The 21,452-nt window shown below is 39.2% G+C and overlaps 1 protein-coding gene across 11 annotated transcripts in view; it reads right to left on the reverse strand.

Moving 5' to 3' along the window:
- The window catches only part of B3GLCT (beta 3-glucosyltransferase), a 127,587-nt gene that overhangs the window by 10,272 nt on the left and 95,863 nt on the right, over positions 1-21,452 (reverse strand). For 5 of the 11 annotated variants that reach the window (XM_065581353.1, XM_042842825.2, XM_065581355.1 and 2 more), the window contains 5 exons: positions 14,954-15,067; positions 13,143-13,242; positions 6,610-6,729; positions 4,408-4,458; positions 3,959-4,103 (listed from right to left, as the gene is read on the reverse strand). In XM_065581353.1, the coding sequence (XP_065437425.1) occupies positions 3,959-4,103; positions 4,408-4,458; positions 6,610-6,729; positions 13,143-13,242; positions 14,954-15,067 (530 nt within the window). Of the gene's footprint in view, positions 1-1,374; positions 2,766-3,958; positions 4,104-4,407; positions 4,459-6,609; positions 6,730-13,142; positions 13,243-14,953; positions 15,068-21,452 lie in introns of those variants that run through there. The other 6 variants (XM_042842828.2, XM_065581358.1, XM_065581354.1 and 3 more) reach the window with 4 other exon arrangements.

The following is a 21,452-nucleotide window of genomic DNA, read 5'->3' on the forward strand; positions in this document are numbered from 1 at the left end:
TATTTACACCTTATTTAAAAAATATAGTACAGGTAGCAATTAATTTTAGGAAATAAAAAATGATAATTACTGTATTTTCTGGCGTATAAGACTACTTTTTAACCCAGGAAAATCTTCTCAAAAGTCGGGGGTCGTCTTATACGCCGGGTGTCGTCTTATAGGGCGGGTGCTGAAACTTCCGAGCCGGACTGGAGAATCCTGCGGTCGTCGCATATGGTGCGGGGAGCTCAAAAACGGCCGCGGCCGCATCCCCGCCCGATGACGAGGTGAGGGGGCGCCTCACCGGGAAGGTGTAAGTGAAGGGCGGAGGAAGCTGCAGGCGTCCGGGACGCCCGGGGTATGGAAAAAAGAGAGCGGCGCTGTGCCCAGAAAAACACGCCTCTTTCACCCGTCTGGCCCGCCCTTGTATCCTATTACCGTACCTCCTTCTCTGCCTCTCAGATCTCGCTCCTGAGGACTGCAGTGAAGCGGCGCAGGCGCGCATGTGCGAGATCTGAGAGGCAGAGAAGGAGGTAATAGGATACAAGGGCGGGCCAGACGGGTGAAAGAGGCGTGTTTGCGCTACCGCTCTGATAGTCTTGGAGACAGGGAGGGCTGGGCAGGCAGGGAGAGCTGACCAATCCAAGCAGGCTTTGTATACAACAACCAGCCAATCGCCGGTAAGGTACATCGCTTGCCGTGATTGGCTGGTTGTTGTATACTGGGTACCACATACAGTACAGCACCAGTATCTGTACCTGTTCATACAGTATAGCACCAGTACATACAGTACAGTATACAAATGTCCAACAGTCAAAACCCCATCATGGCTCCACCAGCAAGAAGAAAGAAATATGAAGCCAGTTTCAAACTTAAAGTTGTAAACTTTGCCATGGAACATAATAACTGCGCTGCTGCAAGACAATATGGAGTAACAGAAAAGATGGTTCGGGACTGGAAAGCAAATGAAAAAGCATTAAAGAGTATGCCAAGGGGTAAGTGTGCATTAAGAAGAGGCACTCCACATTGGCCAGAACTCGAAAAACATGTAGCAGACATGGTGAATGAGCATCGCCAAAACGGTTATGTAGTGACACGAAATAAAATACATTTGTTTGCACTTCAGTGGGCCAAATCTAACCCAGATCACAGCAACAGATTTAAGGCCACTGTTTCCTGGTGTACTAGATTCATGGGAAGGCATAATATGGTACTGAGGCAAAAGATGAAAATTGCCCCAAAATTACCTGCAGATCTTGATAGCAAAGTAAATAGTTTCCATCGATACGTAATACAACAGCGCACTAAACATGGCTATGCGTTAAGTAGTATTGGAAATATGGATGAAACTCCAATGAATTTTGATATGGTTGGAAATAAAACTGTCCATCAAAAAGGTGAAAAAACAATTTTAATTAAAACAACAGGACATGAGAAGTCCAGTTTTACAGTGGTACTAGGATGCACAGCTGATGGCGCCAAACTGAGACCAATGATTATTTTTAAAAGAAAAATAATGCCGAAATTCAAGTTCCCTGTTGGTTGTTTTGTACATGTGAATGAAAAAGGCTGGATGGATGAAGAAGGGGTAAAGCTATGGCTTGATAATGTATGGAGCAGGCGACCAGGTGGACTTATTCAAAAATGTAGTCTACTGGTGTGGGATACGTTCAGGGCTCATTTAACTCCCAGCACCAAGCAAATGCTTGCAAGACTAAACACAGATGCGGCAGTTATTCCTGCAGGATTGACATCGTTGGTACAGCCACTGGATGTGTGCCTAAACAAGCCATTTAAAGATCGCATTCAAGAACAGTGGAATGAATGGATGGTTAGCGGCAAAAAGTCATTCACAAAAGGAGGAAACATGCGTGCTCCCCAGTTGAATGTTTTGTGCAAGTTTGTCATAAAAGCCTGGAATGATATTGATGCAGAAACAGTAATCAAGTCTTTCAAGAAGTGTGGCATATCAAATTCATTAGATGGAATGGAGGACGACTACTTGTGGCAAGATGAAGAGGAAGCCGAAGCTGAGACCACACCATCTGATACGGAATTCGATCCATACGATGACTGCCTTACAAATGTATCACAAGATGTCATTGATGTACTTATGATATCAGATGACGAACAGGAGGATTTTGAAGGCTTTTAAAGGGAAACTGTCACACCAGCAAAACCTGTAAAAATACCGTAGCTTGCAGTTATGATGGGCGTTGCTAACTCGCCAGGGACTTGCCCGGCACTTGCTCTCTCTCTCTTGTTTGTTATCTTCCTCCTATCATCATCAGTTCCAGTTTGGTTGACAGCTTAGAAAACAAACAGCATGGCAGCTCCCATGGGTTTATTGTCTTATCCTTCCTTTCAGCTTTAGAGTGAATTAGGAAAAGTTTAATCCACTTGCACTGTTTTATGTTTACATGTTTGATGACAAACAGCCTTATGTTTATAAGTGACAGTTTTCCTGCTAAGTACCTGCATGTCATAAGCATTTGAATTAAAATTACCATATTGAAATCAAATCTGATGTTTTTTTAGGTGTGCGTTGGAAGAGGGGTAGTCTTATACGGCGAGTATATCCCAAACTCTATATTTTAACTGGAAAAGTTGGGGGTCGTCTTATACGCCCAGTCGTCTTATACGCCGGAAAATACGGTAATATTTTGCTTGCTATATCCTCAGGAATCAAATGTCTGATGATGGAAAAAGTTATTATTACCAATTTTTTTATTGGTACGCATTAATCTAAAAAGATGAATTTCCTGGCAAAAAGTCACATCACCGATCTACAAGGAATCAAAAACATTAATTGATCTGTTAGGAAAGTTGACAAAATGTACGGGAGGCAAGCGGTCTTAAAAGCATTGTGAACTTTGGATTTTTTTTTTATATTAGCCTTCTGGAAGTCATAAGAATATCTGAATAGGTTTATAAACTAAAGGTGATATGAAATAATGTAACAAATGAGGATGGATTTCAATTTTGCTCAATTTTATAAATTAAATAAACTAGAAAAAATGGTTAGGTACACCAATGACAAAACAAGGAATTAAATTTTCTAGAGGTTTTAAATCTCTGAACCAGATGGGAGTCTTGGGTACTCTCTCCTCAAAAACATTTCCAAAATATGTACAATTTGGATCCTTTTAAACAGCATCTCTCCTCCTACCGCCATACCACATAGCCGTCCCACACGCCCCTTTTACTTCTGCTTGCTCTTGTGCCTGCTGGTTTTTACAGTTCTCTGCTAATGGAAACAATTTTCGACACTCTACTTCCTCAACTTTTAAGACTTTCCCGTAGCAAATATAGACAGGATGAGAGTACTGTTAGAGTGTGTAAATATTCATGTATCTGGGTTTTTTCTATAGGACAATCATTGCAGTATTTAAGGGCCAGATTTTTAAAGGTATTTAAGTGCCTAAAGAGGAAGATAGACACAGAATAGAATCATAGAATATCAGGGTTGGAAGGGACCTCAGGAGGTCATCTAGTCCAACCCCCTGCTCAAAGCAGGACCAATTCCCAGACAGATTTTTGCCCCAGATCCCTAAATGGCCCCCTCAAGGATTGAACTCACAACCCTAGGTTTAGCAGGCCAATGCTCAAACCACTGAGCTATCCCTCCCCCCATACAGTATTTTCAAAAGCACTTCCAATCAGACTTAGGCACTTCATCGTTTTTGAAAATCCCACTAGGTGCCTAAGCAACTAAATTTAGTCATTTGTCATTGCCAGGGGAGGGGGACTGAGACATCTCTGTAGCACTATTAAAATGGGTATTTGCCCACACTTTACATTTTTTAAAATCTACTTTATCTGTTTTCTAAGACTTTCTCTGGGTGGAAGGGGTGAGCAGCGGGAGGTTGTAGTGGGAATGTCTGCTACTGGGACAGGAATTTTAAGGAGTTGGGTGCACTTTAAATGAATAAGTTAAATAAATATCAGTTTTCAATACTTGTAAAAATGTGTCTCTCACCTGATGGAAAAGTGGACAGTGTGTTATGGGGATTCCTAAACCACTGAAACACATTCCAAGGACCATATCATCTGGAGCATCATTGCTGTAACACTGGCATTTACTAGCAAGTAGTTTTTGGATTGCTTCTCTGCTGAAAACCATCCTAAACAATAAAAAACAAACAGAAAGTATGAGACACTCATTACTAATATAGCTGAATAACTGTAAACAATTTCCATTTATTAAGTCTTACTCAATGGAATAAAATCACAACATGGAATGTAGTCCACTGGTGCATAGTATTTGGGAAACTGAAAGATGTTAGAAGATAGCATTCAGGCTTGAATTCTTAATGAGGATTTTTCTGAGACATATTTATTCTAGATAGTAAAATCAAATTACGATGTGATTTATTTAATTACAGAAAATCTTAATTACCTCAAATTTTACTTGGTAGTGATCCTTACCTGTCCCTTACCTCCACACATTTTTTCTTGATGCAGGGTGAGGGGAGAACTCTGTTTGGAGGAATGGAGAATATACATAGGACATGTAGAATATTCAGAAATCCTGTCGTTACATAATTTAGTCTCGTGTTTGAAGTTGATGTGTGTGGTTTTTATATGAACTGAATACTCATCTCTTTTCCCTTCCTCTGAAACTATCTAATAAAAATGCAATTATAAAAAGTATTTAATGAAGTATCTATATTGTGAAAAATGTTTTAAACTAAAAAAAAAAAGTTACTCTTGACAAAAATATCTAACTTTTAACAGATGATTTTCTTGTGGGTTCCACTTGTTTTGGATTTGCTTCTTGCGTAGTTTGGTAAAAACATTTTGTTTTTTCTTCTATCTTGTTCATCTCGATAATTAGAATGTAGCAGTATAAAAAAAGAGAAAACTAAATCTGAACTGCCATTTTTCCTGGTAACATGTTACATATCGCAATCATATATTAGAGCTCTGTCCACAGGAACAGATCAATATCTTAAACTGTGCTGCAAAGTTTTACTGTTCAGCTTGGCTCCCTATGACTGTTCATTTACATATCATTTGCAGCATGGATGCCTTTAGGTCTCTATCAGTAGAACAAGCCTCTGATAGCTGCTGCTCCACAGAAGTCTCATGATGATCCAGAGCTCTGCAGCTGAGGACATACTCTCTTGCTTCACATTCTACGACTCTCCCTTCTCTGTCTGTAACTCCATCCAGTTTTACCATTATATATAGTAATCTAGATGTTAAGGAAGCTCATCATAGCTGCCTAACTCTCCACAAGATATTCTCTTCTTTTTTTTGGCAAAAAACACCTGCTTGAGTTCACTCGCTATAACAGAATCCTTAAATGGCAGCTGGTGTGTAGACTCAGATACATCCAATACAAAATTCAAGGGAAAAGTTTTGAGTATTGTCAGGATCAATGTTGTTAAAGGCTTTAGAAACAGCAGTGCCAATTTAAGATCAATCTGCTAGGCAAACAGGAAAAAGAATAGAGCGCAGGCATAATATAATCATGACCAGTCATGTTGCTGTATTCTGGTCAAGCTGCAAGCAAAGGAGCAACATTATTGAGAACCTTGAAAAAAGGAAGTTATAATAATCATGACTGGAACAGCATGTGTTGCTGTTGAAAAGTTGTCATAGAAGAATAAAGTAAATAGTATAAAGTTAACAAATTAAAAAACCCACTACTTGATAACAGAAAGGGCATGGTCAAAGTGATTACAAGATCTTTAATTTTACTCACTACCTGCCAACAAATCTCCTCAACAATAAACAGGAATATGAAGGAGAAGTGAGCTATTTTATACACATATCTTCACAGACCTGAGTACCAGAAAGCTATGATGGTTCTTGAAGGTATACTAAAAATCACAGTACAAACAACAGAAAATATAAAAAATCTGCTAGTAATTGGCAAGCACTCCAGCATCAAAAGAAAGGGGTAAACTCTGCATAATTAAGAATGATGGGCACATTCCCAGGCTATGCAAGACAATGAAAACGCCAACCAATTAGTCTTATTTATTTATGGACATAAATAAATAGTATACTAACTCAGTTTTTTTCCTGGAGAATACCAATTTTACGTGTTTTAAGGGCATTCAGAGCATGGGACTGAATAATTTAGATTTTAACTTATCTAAATAGAATAATGGATCTACAACTACCCAACAAACAAAATGGACAGAGATTAGAACCACAAGTGATGGATCTCACTAATGTTATTTAGATCAACCTAGAAGATCATGGATATATTCATCTGAAACCCAAATCATTCACCAAATCCATTGGGAAACTATAGTTCTCAACCATAAGGACTGGACAATCGATTTGCAGTGATCTCTCTACATAAGAAACTATCTTCCATTGATACCAACACTAAAGAACTCACTCGCCTACCTCTTCAGAACATGAGTTAAAAACCAAAAGGGAGACAATCACTTTCACTCACACCATAGACAAACAAAGAGAGAGAGGGATGGTCCCGCAGCAAAGGCAATAACTGTGCTCTAAGCCCCCGCCCCCCTTTTACTGCCACTACATTATATCATGTGATAAAACATTATTCTTGTCACCTCTGTGTGATCTATAATATTCCAAAACATTTGCATTGGAAGAATGACTGTTTTAGCTCTCAGTAGGATTTGAAATAAAGTAAGTTACCCTCCTCCGCCAGTGATATAACTATATCCTCCTGTTCCCAATCCGTAGCCGTAACGCTCTCCAAGAAACACTGGTTCATTTGGGTCATAGCAGCTGAGTAATTTCCGGAGCCTAAAGATACTAAAATGAGAGTCCATTTATTAAAAATATATTAAATCAGACATAGATCTTTATTTCTTTAAAACAAGTTTCAAAATACTTAAATTAACAGCTTAAAATGCATTTTGGAATACAGTATAGAAAAATACATGTAAATTAATTGTGGGAATTCCAGGTAAAATAGTCAGGCAATGGAAGTTTAAAGCTAATTAGGCCATTTCCTTTGAAAAATAATTCATAATACTTCAAATGATTAACTAGATAGTTCATGAAACATTTCTCAAAAGAAACAAATATGTTCCTCAGCAACACTGAGTCTTCAATTTTAAAGTATACTTGGATTTTTCCAGACTACACTGAAAGAAGGGTAGGGAGGTAGAATTTTCAAAGACTGAAAGGCTAACAGTACCGCCGTGATCTGTGGCCTTATTTTATTATTATTTTTTATATGACAGTAACAACAGGAGTGCCAAGTACAGTAACTCCTCACTTAACGTTGTAGTTATGTTCCTGAAAAATGCGACTTTAAGGAAAACGATGTTAAGCGAATCCAATTTCCCCATAAGGATTAATGTAAATGAGGGGGTTAGGTTCCAGGGAAATTTTTTTCACCAGACAAAAAGACTATATATATATATATATATATATATATACACACACACACACAGACACAATATATGTTTTAAACAAACAATGTAATACTGGTACACAGTGATGATGATTGTGAAGCTTGGTTGAGGTGGAGGAGTCAGAGGGTGGGATATTTCCCTTACTGCTAAGTGATGAACTAGCAATTGGCCGAGCCCTCAAGGGTTAACTCTCTCACTCTGCAAGGCAGCAGGAATGGACGGAGATATGCTCATCTCCCTTAAGTACACTGCCTTGTTAATTAGATCAGCTTGCTGAGACCGCAGCTGCTACAAGCTCCTTCTGTCCTGAGCCCTGCTCTAAGGAAGATGGGGTAAGCGGGGTGCAGGAGCAGGGGGGAGAGGGATACCCTAACATTAGCCTCCCTCTTCCTTCCCTCCTCTTCCCTCTCCACCCCAGCACAGCAAGCAGGAGTCTCTGGGAGCAGCTCCAAGGCAGAGGGCAGGAGCAGCACATGGCAGTGGGGGAACGGACACAGCTGAACTGCAGGCAGCTGCTGCACAGGGAACTTAGGGGAGCGTGGAGCTGATAGGGGGCTGCCGGTCCACCCTGGTTCCAAGCCCCCACCAGCTAGCTGCAATGGGCTGCTCTTCCTGCAAGCAGTAGACAAAGCAGGCGGCTGCCAAAGGACGTTAGAAGGGAGGAGTTACTGTAGGATCAGGATCTCAAAGACAATCCTTGCTTGGGCCTCTTCATGCTACTCTAAAATGATTTTACAGCTAAACTAACAAAAACTGCAAAAAAGGTGCTCTAGGTCAGTGGTTCTCAACCCTTCCACACTACTTTACCCCTTTCAGGAGTCTGATTTGTCTTGTGTACCCCAAGTTTTCTCTCACTTAAAAACTACTTGCAAGCAAAATCAGCCATAGAAATACAAAAGTGTCACAGAACACTATTACTGAAAAATTGCTTACTTTCTCCGTTTGTCTGTATGAAATTTTAAGTTTGTACTGACTTTGCTAGTGCCTTTTTATGTACCCTGTTGTAAAACTAGGCAAATATCTATATGAGTTGATGTGCCCCTTAGAAGACCTCTGTTTACCCCCAGGAGTATGCATACCCCTTGTTGAGAACCACTGCCCTAGTTCAACCACAAACTGTGGACAGGAATCATTGCATGTGTGTATATATAAAAACATTCCAAATGTTTTCTTTTTAAAAAAATCTGATCCTATTGTTTTAAAATCTGTTCCCCTGACCTTTCAAATGGCAGATTCGATGCCTTTATGCACTTTGCTCCATATGTATGGTGTAAGGTACTATTAAACACTGAATAATCTGGTCCTAAATCCATTTACTTCTATTTTTCTTTTTTAAACCTCTATTTCATTCCTTTTTATAACCTCTATTTCCATACTTTATATCTTTATACTTTTGAACTACTCCTTTCTCTCTTAAAACTGGTTTTGATGTATTCCACAATGTACTTAGAGAAGAGAGATATCTTTAATAGCTTAATAAATAATTTCAAAATTGCTATTCAAGCAGAATAATTACATCTGGATTTTGTAACTGAATTATTCATTCTCTAAACCAGAGTCGGAGTCTCTTTCTTGTCAAATGATTTATCATCAATACAGGTGGCAAACTGGAACACTTGTTAAAATTCTTATTTCACAGTCAGTCATTATATTCTCGCCAAAACATTAACTCAGTCTTTGGATAATAGCTTCATTGATCATAGTGTAATCATACCATATAGAATTAAGATTTCAATAGCTATCAATTAGCTATAATTAATTTCTCTTCCCTTTTTAATTCCCTTCCTTTCTTTTGTTCAATCAAAAAGAATGAGGAATTATGTAATTTTTTACAGTAATCTCCAAAGTAATGAGCATCAGTTTTTATAATCCGGTGTGGAAAATATGCTGAGAAATTACTATAGTACAGATGATGGTAGGTTCTATCAAACTAGTTCCTTGCAATGTAAATGGGCTAAAAATTCATCTTTATTATGCAATCTAAGAGTCACATAAATCAGTACCATTAAAAACTAGCCATCTTTTGTTACAATTTTTCAGTCTAGTCCACTGTTTCCAATGGGAAGGATAAAATTATTATTGACGTGTAATCTGCAGTTTACCAGGGTACCAAAAAATAAATCAACTCCTAACACTCAACTGATTCTTATTGGGGCTGTGACAAATTTATTTTTTCTGATTTTCAATTCTCATCACTAGGTTATAGCAATCTTGTTATTTTTATAATCCATGTATTTCTCTTTCCTATACAGAGTCTATAGAATGTCTCATTTTCCTTGTATGGTAACTGGTAAATTCAGCTGTAACAAACTCTTATTTCCTATAGTTAGCCCTCCGCAAATTCCTCTTTTGTCATACGATTTAACCTTAAGAACGTTGTTACAGTCTTGACCTCTTTTTCTTCATGTTCAGGGGCCCATGTTGCTGATATCTAATTACCTTGTCCTTGTGACGTTGCAGTCTATATGGTTTTATAAAAACATGATAAGTGAATATAATGTAACTGGGATATGGGTCTCTTGTAAGGTATCATTACAAAGCTTATAAACTACTGAGTGTGATCATCCTATTTGTATAAATGTACCACTCTTGTATCTAAAACTAGAAATATAAAATATAACTCTGAGGGGCTATTGTAATTATGCAAAGTGTGGGCCATTAATGGTGGTTTGGAATCTTGATGACTCCCATTAACCAGGACCATTGTCTACAGATGGCTGCGTTTTACCTGCGAGTCTTCCTATATATGTGTGTGCTGGCAAGTGGGTAATGAAGTCTTGCAGTGACATGTGATCATGTCACCTGAACTGGAATCCATCTTTAACCTGGTGCTTTTCCAGTGAGGGGGGTGGAAACCCAGAGGGACAAAGGTTTCCCACCTTACGCAAAAGATATATAAAGGGGTGGAACAGAACAAAGGGGGAGAGAGGAGCCATCATGAAGAATCCCCTAGCTACCTGAGCTGGAACAAGAGCTGTACCAGGGGAAAGAATTGTGCCCAGGCCTGGAAGGTGTCCAGTCTGAGAAAAAAACTTACTGAAGCATCTCTGAGGATGAGATTATCTATATTTAGATTTGCGAATTTTATTTTATTTTGCTTGGTGACTTACTTTGTTCTGTCTGTTACTACTGGGAACTACTTAAATCCTACTTTTGGTATTTAATAAAATAACTTTTTACTTATTAATTAACTCAGAGTATGTATTAATACCTGGAGGAGCAAACAACTGTGCATATCTGTCTATCAGTGTTATAGAGGGCGAACAATTTATGAGTTTACCCTGCATAAGCTTTATGCAGGGTAAAACGGATTTATTTGGGTTTAGACCCCATTGGGAGTCGGGCATCTGAGTGCTAAAGACAAGCACACTTCTGTGAGCTGTTTTCGGGTAAACCTGCAACTTTGGGGCAAGTAATTCAGGCCCTGGGTCTGTGCTGGAGCAGACGGGAGTGTCTGGCTCAGCATGACAGAGTGCTGGAGTCCTGAGCTGGCAGGGAAAACAGTAATAGAAGTAGTCTTGGCACATTGGCTGGCAGCTCCCAAGGGGGTTTCTGTGATCCAACCCGTCACAGTCCTGTTCTCTTATATCTCAGTGTCACAGAAGCAATTTAAGTTCATTTTCTATCTCAACAAGTGCCAACTGTTACCGATTCGCCATCTTTCAACATGCTGATCCAATTTTCTGTCACATGTATCAAATCCAGTTTTAATGACTATTGAGTCATGCTTCTTAATTGGTTCAAACTTGTCCTGGATTTCTTTTTTGAAAGGTAATAGCTAAGGCTAAGATTTTGGTCATGGTTATTTTTAGTAAAAGTCACGGATAGGTCACGGGCAATAAACAAAAATTCACAGAAGCCGTGACCTTTTTGTGACTTTTGCTGCTGCGGCTCCATGGTTTCCCCTGCCAATGTGGTAACTGGGAGCTGTGGAGTTCCCCCTGTGCCCGCAGCAGCTGGAAGCTGCAGGATCACCATATTTCCCAAAGAGAAAATGGGACACCCCCACCCGGTCGCCCAAGGCGCCCCCCGTGCAAGGCTGTCGCCCGTTGCTGGAACCCTGAGAAGGGCCCCCTCTGAAGGCTGTTGCCTGTTGCTGGAACCTTGCAGGGGGCCTCATGAGGAGGCTGTCACCTGTCGCTGGAACCCTCCTGGGGCCCCGCTGGCTGCCAGCTCCAGTCCCTTGGCCCCTGAGGCTGAAGCAGAGAATGTCAGGGAGGCCTCTGGAAATCACGGATTCTATGACTTCCGTGACCTCCCTGACATAAACATAGCCTTAGTAACAGCACACTGATCCTGCTACTTGCTAAACTTCAGTTAGTTAGGCATGAACTGTCCAAAAGTTGGAATTTTTAGTTCATGGGAATTTTTGATATTTTGAAATCTGGTTTCAGTCTAATTTCACAATTACCTTTAACTGGGGAGTCTGAAAATTTTTATTTGAAAACATGGTGTTTCTGAACAAAAAAATGCTTCCTCTGATCTTGGCAAATGCTGCGTGAAACTGACATAATTCTTGTCAGTTTTACTACTCTCCACCATTGAACAGGAGAGATGAAACTGACAACAATTGCATCAATTTTTCAATTAGTAGTTGCTGGGCCTTCTACAGTCAGTAGCTCCTGGGCAGACCCACCATGCAGACTTCTTGGGCTGGGGCTGCAGAGCTTCCAGACTGCTGGGCCAGCTGGCTCCCTAAACTCTTGGGGCAGTCCGTACCAGGACTTCCAGGCTCCTGACTCCATGGCACTGAACCTGGAAGCCCCTAGAGCCTGAGGCTCCCTCTATCAAGTTGGGAGCTGAGCCCTGTTAGAGCCTGGGTCCCAGGACTTCTAGGCTCCCAGCTTCATGGCGGCCTGGAAGCCCTGAGACATGTTGCCCCACAGCTGCAGATCCTGGAAGCGCTGGGATTTTTGGAGCAGGTTGCAGGGCAGGGCTGCGCCCGAGCTACAAACCCTGGAGTCCTGGTTCTGGGGTAGCCCCAGGCTCCCCAGCAGCCCCAGGAACCAGACAGGGTTCTGATAGAAGCCTGCCTGTGATTCAATAAAATGTTGTTGAACCCAAGGTGTTTCTGCAAAACACTTGGGGTTCGACAATTTGTATTTTCCAACGAAACAGGAAATTCCCAACAGCTCTAATTTATTCCTCATTTGTCACTGCGGGATCACCATTACTCCATGTGAGTTCTGCAACACCAACTCCCCTTCAAAATGTGTTGAATGTAAAGCAGTAAATGCTTATTTTTCTGCTTTTCCATGACTGTTCAAATTACCAACTTGCTATTTCTTTGAAAGCAATAATAAAATATAATTTACTAATCTACTTTGAAAGAGACAGTAAACATTTCTAGGGAGTTTCTTTTTTAGAAAATTAGATTGTGTTCGAACATGACAATTTTCTAACAAAGCCAAGCCCTAGACATAGGTATGGTTGGCTGTTAGAACTAAGAATGGGTTTGGAGCCCTCATCCTCTGGGATCTGCTCCACATCAGGAAAATGAACTGTATTAGAAAATGTGTTAACTTAAAGTTAGTCACAACCAGTTAATGCCTTATATGCTCTTGTATCAACAGATTGCAATATATGACTATCACATATTCAAAGTAGTGACACATTATTATGTGTATAAATTATTTGTTATAGGAGATTTTATAAGAGTAAACTTTATTTTTAAAAGTAGCCCAGGAATATATGGAGCAAAAGATAGTGCTCCTATTTACTGGAGTATAAATCAAAATAAATAAATATTTCTAAAACTCTTATTAATACAAATTAAGAGCATTTCTGAAATACTGTAATTCGTACCTTATTAAGGTGTCATCATCCACAATGACTAACCATGGTGTTTTGGAAGAACTGTGATTTAAAAATCTTTCCAAAATGGCAAAAGTCTTCCCGCAATGACCTAAAAAGGGGAGGAATAAGAGAAAGAACATACTGTACATTGTTTTTGAGAGAGAGAGAGAGAGAGAGAGAGAGTGTGTGTGTGTGTACAATTATTTGTAAATTAATCTGAATTATACATTTTACTGGATAATACAGTGTTGACCGAAGTGTTGAAACATGTTTGTGCAGATAATGGCAAAGTGGCAAAGGAGCTGAGGATCCAAATTTCAATTTGTATTGTAGAGAGTGCTTTTGATTTGGATGTGATTCCACAATAGGCTGCTTTCTATGAGGCAACATGGCCTACTGAGCAGGGCACTACACTATGATTCCAGAGACTTGGGTTCTATTCCCTGGTCTACCACTGGCCTGCTGGGTGACCAGGGCCAAACCAACTCACTTCTGTTTCCCCATCCATAAAATGGGGATAATGTAATTACTTCCTTTGTAAAATGCTTTGAGGGCTATGCGTGAAATATGCTATACAAGTATTATTCATACCCATAAATTAAACTTTACAATGTACCAGGTCAGTATATAATTAGATTTGTTTTGTTAAGACTTGAGTAGACACAACCAATCAATGGAATAATCAAAGGTATAGGCATTAACTCTGATTAAATCATGGCTCCTGATAGCTTCCCCAAAGCAAAAGCTTTAGAATTTAATAAAAAGCAGTGTTTTATAGCTGGTAAGTGAGAATCAAAATGGCAAGAGAAATAAAGTGTCATACAAGCTTAGTTAAAGCTAAAAATGTCTTCCAGGAAGATCAAACAGTAAATCACTAACACTAAAAATCACTTGTGTTCAAGAGAGATATTTCAGAAGCAATTAACACTATTAATGCGTCTTGTAATAAAAAAACAAACAAATAAGATTGAGGTATTATAGTTGGGATTTTTTCAACAAAAACACTTTTTGACACACAGCAGAATATTTTTGGTTAAAAGCTTCGCTTTTTTCCCTCCTGGCATTGAGAAACTCTATTTATCTGTACTTTTTTTTTTTAATCCATTAACATAATAAAAATGGATTTACAGCAAATGTTTCCAGTTCTATGCTATCCATTGAAAAGAAATACACCAAGTGAAGTGTGTGAAAGAAGGCAATAAAATGAGAATGAACAAACCACTGAAGCCATAGTATCGAAGGCTTTTTTCTGTTCAAGGGCACCTTAAATTATTACTTTAAACTACTATGTTACGTGCTCAGACAAAATACTGTTTGATTTTTCCATTTAGTTTCAATGTTTAAAAACACAGGCATACTAGATGTAGGCACATATTACTCTGAAACCATCTTGTAAGTGCTTCATGCTACAGCAACCAGTTGGCATCATATAAGGTCTTCTGTTATGAATGTATCACTCTGACCTGCTACTGCAACAACCTTAATATCAACAAGATTGATAGAATAGTGATGGCAGAAGGAAACATTTCAACAAACAGAAAACTGTCCACTCAGGCATTTTTACTGTGCCCATATCCATAGTAGTGAGGCACCAGATCATAAGAAAATGATTCTGTCCAAAGGAACTGTATTCTCCACCCATCTCTTGTTTTGTGTGATTAGTAAGAAGAATATTTAGTTTATTTTTACTTCCAAAGGACTGTGCTACAAAAATGTAACACTTCAGCATAACTTACTATACACTGAATAGACATTTCACCTTGAAAACTTATCATACTCGTACAATGAAACTTTCTGTAAAGATAATATTAGAAGCTTACCTCTTTCAGTATTAGGTACTCCTAAATCTATAGTAGGAATGGAGGTCTCTGCATAATCACTATAATATTCAACAAGGGTAGCCTCACCTTCCCAGGTCTGCTTTACAATCGGTACTGAAAAATAATTAGTCGTATTGAAACATAAGAATGGCCATACTAGGTCAGACCAATGGTCCATCTAGCTCAGTATCCTGTCTTCCAACAGTGGCCAATGCCAAGGTGCTTCAGAGCCAATGAACAGGGCAATTATTGAGTGATTCGTGCCCTGTTGTACACTTGCAGCATCTGGCAGTCAGAGGCTAGCGACACTCACACCATGGGGTTGTATGCCTGACCTTCTTGCCTAATAGCCATTCATAGACCTATCCTCCATTAACTTACCTAATTATTTTTTTAATCCAGTGATAATTTTGGCCTTCACAACATTCCCTGGCAATGAGTTCCACAGGTTTACTGTGCAGTGTGTAAAGAAGTATGTCCTTTTGTTTGTTTTAAACCTACTGACTATTAATTTCATTGGGTGACCACTTGTTCTTGTGCTATGTGAAGAAGAAAATAACACTTCCTTATTCACTTTTTCCACACCATTCATGATTTTATAGACCTTTATCATATTCTCTCCGCCCCCTTAGTTATCTCTTTTCCAAGCTGAAAAGTCCGTGTCTTTTTAATTTCTCCTCAGAGGGAAGCTGTTCCATACCCTTAATCATTTTTGTTGCCATTCTCTGTACCTTTTCCTATTCTAATATACCTTTTTGAGATGGGGCAACCAGAACTGCATGCAATATTCAAGGTGTGGGCATACCATAGATTTATATAGTGGCATTATGATATTTACTATCTTATTTTCTATCCCTTTCCTAATGGTTCCTAAAATTGTTAGCTTTTTTCACTGCAATGCACATTGAGTGGATGTTTTCAGAGAATTATCCATGATAAACCGCCAAGATCTCTTTCTTGATTGGTAACAGCTAATTTAGAAACATAAGTAGCTACCGTTTATTTAAATGGCTGTACTGACCAAATTAAACCAGAGTGCTTTTCAGTGAGGCCAAAGGCAAAGTAGAAACACACTGCTTGGAAAGTTTTAGTTACATATATTGCTTATGCTGCAGGAATAGCTCCACGTATAACGAATGGAATTATACTGAAAATTTGTAAAACTGAGTTCTCTCAAAACAGAGTTATTAACCAGGAATGTAAATAAAGAAATAAAAGAGATAACCTAGTCACGTCTTCCTAGACATTCCCTGATCTACTTACATATCTGGGGTTTCAAATGAGTAGTTTTTCTAGGTATGATACAGAGGATTTTTCATACCTGGCCCAAAGCTTCTTACAGCATCGCTGCTCTGTCCCCCTCTCTCTGGGAGAACAACAGAGACAGGCAAAAGGGGAATCTTGTTTCAATTTTTAAAAGTTCTAGCCTTCCCACTGGCTCTTTTGGCCAGGTGCCCACTCAATTCCTTTTACCTATGCATAGCAGCGAGACTTTTTAACCATTTACAGGTAAAGCAAGTAGAGAACAGCTACTAAGAGGGATTTTATAGCTAACTGTCTGGCTGGGTGTCCATAAAAGGGAGCTACCTCCCTCCCCTTTATTTATCATAAATGTTCAAAACAAAGATAAGAAATTGTTGCAAATCTCTGTCCTGATTATGTGCAGGGTTTGTGTAAAGAGTGTGAAATGTGTGTTTTACAAAATATGCCCCATCTACCAGGTACAGACCATTATAGGCATCACTTTGACTTTGAAAACACGTCAAAGAAGATAGATGAGAAAGATGTATTAGATTTAAAGTAATGCAAAGAAATTGTGAAATCCTCTGTTTATTGAAAACATCCCAGAGGCGTTAGGTGCCTAACTTTGAGACAGCTGACCAGCTGCATTGTGGTGTCCCAGATTGCTTGACAGCATATTGGCCTTCCTTTCTGTATTACTCTGTTTGTTTTGTCTTTTACTCATAAATTGATTAAACCTATGTTATTTGACATCTCGTGTTATAATCTAAATCAAACCCATAACAGTTGGATGCCTGGTAGCTGATATATTCAGTGGCATGGTAATGAAAATGCTGCCTCTAAATAAGGCATCATGATCCTAACACTTATGTTGTTCTTTTCAGTACTACAGTAGTTAGGAGAGGCAGCTTTATAGTTCTGTGAAAGACAAGCTACAAGTGGTTGGGTGAGTTTTACATAAAAATAAAATCTCTCATAAAATATGAGTGTATTTTCATTCATACTGTATGAAGGATGTAATCCAACACCTTTGTACAAGATGTTTAAATAAATGCTGACCAGGCATATTCTTTACATCTGTGTTAAATTTTGTTTATAATGCTGTGGTAACAATTATTATAGTGGTGCAGGAGTGCCACTATAGTTAAGTTTGCATCATGACATCTATTTAAAGATATACCTTTCTAACTCCTCTAAAACTGACACGCTTAGTCAGATTTTCTTTAAAATTTGGTGTGCCTCAGGAGGGTATAGGGTAGGGTTAATCATCTGGAGTCATTTGAGCCAGGGTTTCCAGAGATATAAGCCCTGACAAAATTAACATTTAAAAAAAATTGTAGATGTTTGGGGTTTTTTTTGCCCAGAGCTAGAGATCAACTTATTAATGTGCTGTGGATCAAATGGTCCAGGTCTGTTGAGTTTTATCCAAGATAGTGCATGACACCCACTACATCTTTGGTGGGACTCAAGTTGAGAACAGTATTTTAGGAAATTGTACATTTTAACACTGCTCATGTGACAATACAGTAAAACGGCCTGAGGGTTTCCATTCCTGCCATTTGAATGCTCAGAAGTTCAACTCTTGTAAGTGCTTTAAAATATGAATGGTTAATCAGATTCCTTTGTAATTTGGTGAGCCTCATGTGGTTGCGGGGCAGCATTAGTGATCCAAATTTGGGATCATTTGACCAAGGAATTCCCGAGTTACAACTTCTTCCCCCCAAAAAACCCCCACATGGTTTCCTTTTGCTGGTACTGTTAAACTAAGAGGTATTAATGACTGGATGAACGAACAGTCCCCTGGCTGGCTGTGAATTCATCCTTCAGTGAATGCATCTATTCTAACCTATGACAAAAAGGAATTTTGAACTGAATAGGGGAAGGTTTCTACAATTTGTGAGTAATGGGTGGCAATTTTATTTTGGGGGGAATGTAATCCAAGTAATTTTGGGGGAAAAAATAGACATGTGAATGTTTCCTGGAAGGGGAGGGATAGTAGAAGGTGGGGGAATGGGGAAAATAGGAGTAGAGGGGTTTTGGGCTTCAGTGAGGGAAAGCAAGAGGTTTGGCATACCCCAGCTCTGCCAGTGTACCTCAACCCCCCTGTGCACCTCCAGCTCCGCCAATGCACCCCAAGCCCTTGCAGCCTCAACAGTGCCAGTACACCCCAAGTCCCTGTACTCCAACCTTTCTGCACCCCACACTTCTGCCAGTGCACCCCAACAGTGCAAGAAAACTATTAATAATTGTTGGAAGAACATTAATTGTTGGAAGAACTGGATGGTTCATGGCTGATCAGAAAATGTGAACTGTGTGGCATAGAAATATTACAATATGACAGCTCAGTGGATTCTTCATAAAGAAAGAAAGATCGTACTTGATTTGGATGTTTGCTTTCCTGTACTATGCACGATTCACATAAGTAGTTACAAGAGTCATTTATTCTTGCCTGAATAATAATCAATTTAAGGATTAAGGTGAACAAAAAGATAACTGTTGTTTAAGAATGGTGTGAACTGGTGAACAAAACTTTAAGATCTGTAGAAGATATGATTCCACAGCAGTAACATTCTGCTCTAGAAGATACTGTTTTAAAAAATATTTTGGAGCACTTCTTTAAATGTGTTTTTATTTTGTTGCAAATTGCAGCAAACCCCCAAAAGTAAATATATGCAAAAAATTATGTCAATACAATATTAAGGTTGAGATTTGAATTGCACTGAACACAGGAAGTTCCCATCACCTTAAGTCTGCTTCCTTGTACATAACATATTTCAAAGCGACTTTCACTACTTGATCACTCCACATTGCATAATATTGCATTATATCGCAATGAATACAAAGGAAGTGTACTTTATTCTAACTATAAATGCACATCTTTACCAAAAGTTCTTAAGCAGATTTGTAATATTGCCCTTTGGATGATATCTATGGCAACTCAACTGTGTGCTCCTGGTTTATATTTGAATTGCACCTCTTTCTAAAGCCTTGGATGCACATTTTATTCTTTTAATGTGATCATAAAATGCATACATGCAAGAGGGAGAGTTAAAGTTGTGGTAAATTCTTAATTTTAAATGACCTCACTTACATGTAATTAAATTTGCAGCCTTAATGTTGCATAAATGTAGCTTTTGGCATATAATAAAAAAATGACTTACTGGGAAAAAGGAGCTTTCTGAAGCTGGCATCCATTAATCTTTCACATTCTTGGGTGACATTATCCTTCACTGTGGAACACTGGAAGCTGTGAGGAAAGTTCAAGAATTTTCCTCCGTCTTCAACATGTGTTCCCTGAAGGATGTTTATACCGTGCATTCATGTCTTCCAGCCTTTAAAGCCTTCGATTCCCTTTTTTTTTTAGCTCTAATATAGTAGCTATTTTTTTTTAATCATCAGTGAGGTGGGAAAGTAAACATGGATGCAGTTCTTCAGTCAACTCCATTTACAGTATATGATAGTCGATTTCCTTTTGCCAAAAGGTGTATGTTACAGATAACCAATCTCTAGGAGACCAGAAGCATGTCTTGATTAAGTAGAACACAAAGTCTTAAAAAATAAACTAAATAAAATAGATTTTATTCTGAAAAAAATAGGGCATAAAGCCTTGATACATAAGTAAGAGCAGAGCATGGCCAAGTTGAAGAGTGTATTCTTGCACAGAGACCAAATCATGGCTGAAATTTCTGTTCTTTTTGCGGATACAGACTAACACGGCTGCTACTCTGAAACAACACTTGATTTTATCCTTAGCCATCATTTGTAATCACCACCAAAACCACTAGTAATAAATATACTATTTTTAAAATTTATAAATAAAGCAAGTGTAATAGTTTCACCCTTGATGCTCGTGGGATCCTTGTCCACATAAGAAAACAATTATATTATTCAGAATGTTTAGGAATCTCTTCTCACGAGAGCATCCAGGACTAGAACAGAATGAGTGGTAGATAGGTAACAGAGAGGGAACGCTGTCATCCACTGGTTAAAGCACTGGACTTGGAAGTCAGGAGATACGGGTTTTACTCCCTGGTTTCCCTATTGCTAAGGGTTATGTCTACACTAAAGCATTGAAGGCTTGCCACATGTTGTTTCTCAGGCCCCTCTACCATCCATACTCAAAGCCTTTAAACACACGTCTAGGCATGTGTTGAACCTCTGCTGGCATCCTCAGCTAGGAAGTATGTTGCAAAGCCCACATTGAGCTGTGAGTCACACCACTACCCACTCACTTTGGAATGTGGAGGTAGCAACTGCACAGGTACCGGGGCTTCTGTTTCGATAGACCACCAATGCCATTCCTACAATTTCATGTACTTTTATCTTCTGTGTCCCTTTACTTAATCACTTCCTATTTACCCCTTATCCACCAGAAGCTACCTGCCATTTATATACCCTTGCTCAGCGTTTAATGCAGCCTGGTCCAGTTTCTATGCGGCTCAACCCAGCTCTGCCGAACAGCAAAATGCCCACCCACCCAGTGTACTGCTAGTCTGCCAGAGGAGCAAACCAGAGGTTTTAGTTAACTTCTGGTGTGAGTAAAGACACAATCTCAAAGCAGGTGGTCGAGCTGGCATGCACCAGACTGGCGTGCAATGCAGGGAGTGCATCAAGTACTGAAAACCCTCTACCACAAGACTAAGAATGGCAATGGCAAGTCTGACAACTGCCCCTCTACAAGCCCCTTCTACAAGGAGTTTGTCTGGGTCCTTACTATCACCCTTAGAGAAGCCACTGTCCTCCACAACATATTTCTGAACATGCATGGTCTTGTGATCAGACTGGAAGACAGTGGGGATGGCACCAGAGAAGACCATGGTGGAGCAGGGATTAGAGTCCCAGGAACAGACTGTGGAGCTGGAAACCCAGCCATATCACCCTAAACTATTAAAATAATTTGTGCTCAAATGGTAAATATTGAATACTGGGTGCTCCCTTCACCACTTCTGTCCTTTCTTCATATAATATGAATTGCACTTCACAGTTCCCTCTTATTCAACCCCCCATTATGGTCTTCTCAAAGAATAATTCACCATGCATAACTTTTGTGCCCCTGTCTTAATTCCTGGGAGGTCAACCTCATACAGTAAGAAAAAAAGAGAAAGAAAGACTAACTGGGAGAAAATCTAGCATCTAAAATTTAAACTCTTCTTTTTAATAAATATACTGTTTTACTATAGAATACATGCCTACAGTAACAATTACTATAGTCACATAATGCTTTCTGATAGAATAACAAATCAGCAACATCAATAAA

The sequence above is a fragment of the Chrysemys picta genome, chromosome 1 (assembly GCF_011386835.1).
Source record: "Chrysemys picta bellii isolate R12L10 chromosome 1, ASM1138683v2, whole genome shotgun sequence".
Lineage (NCBI taxonomy): Eukaryota > Metazoa > Chordata > Testudines > Emydidae > Chrysemys > Chrysemys picta.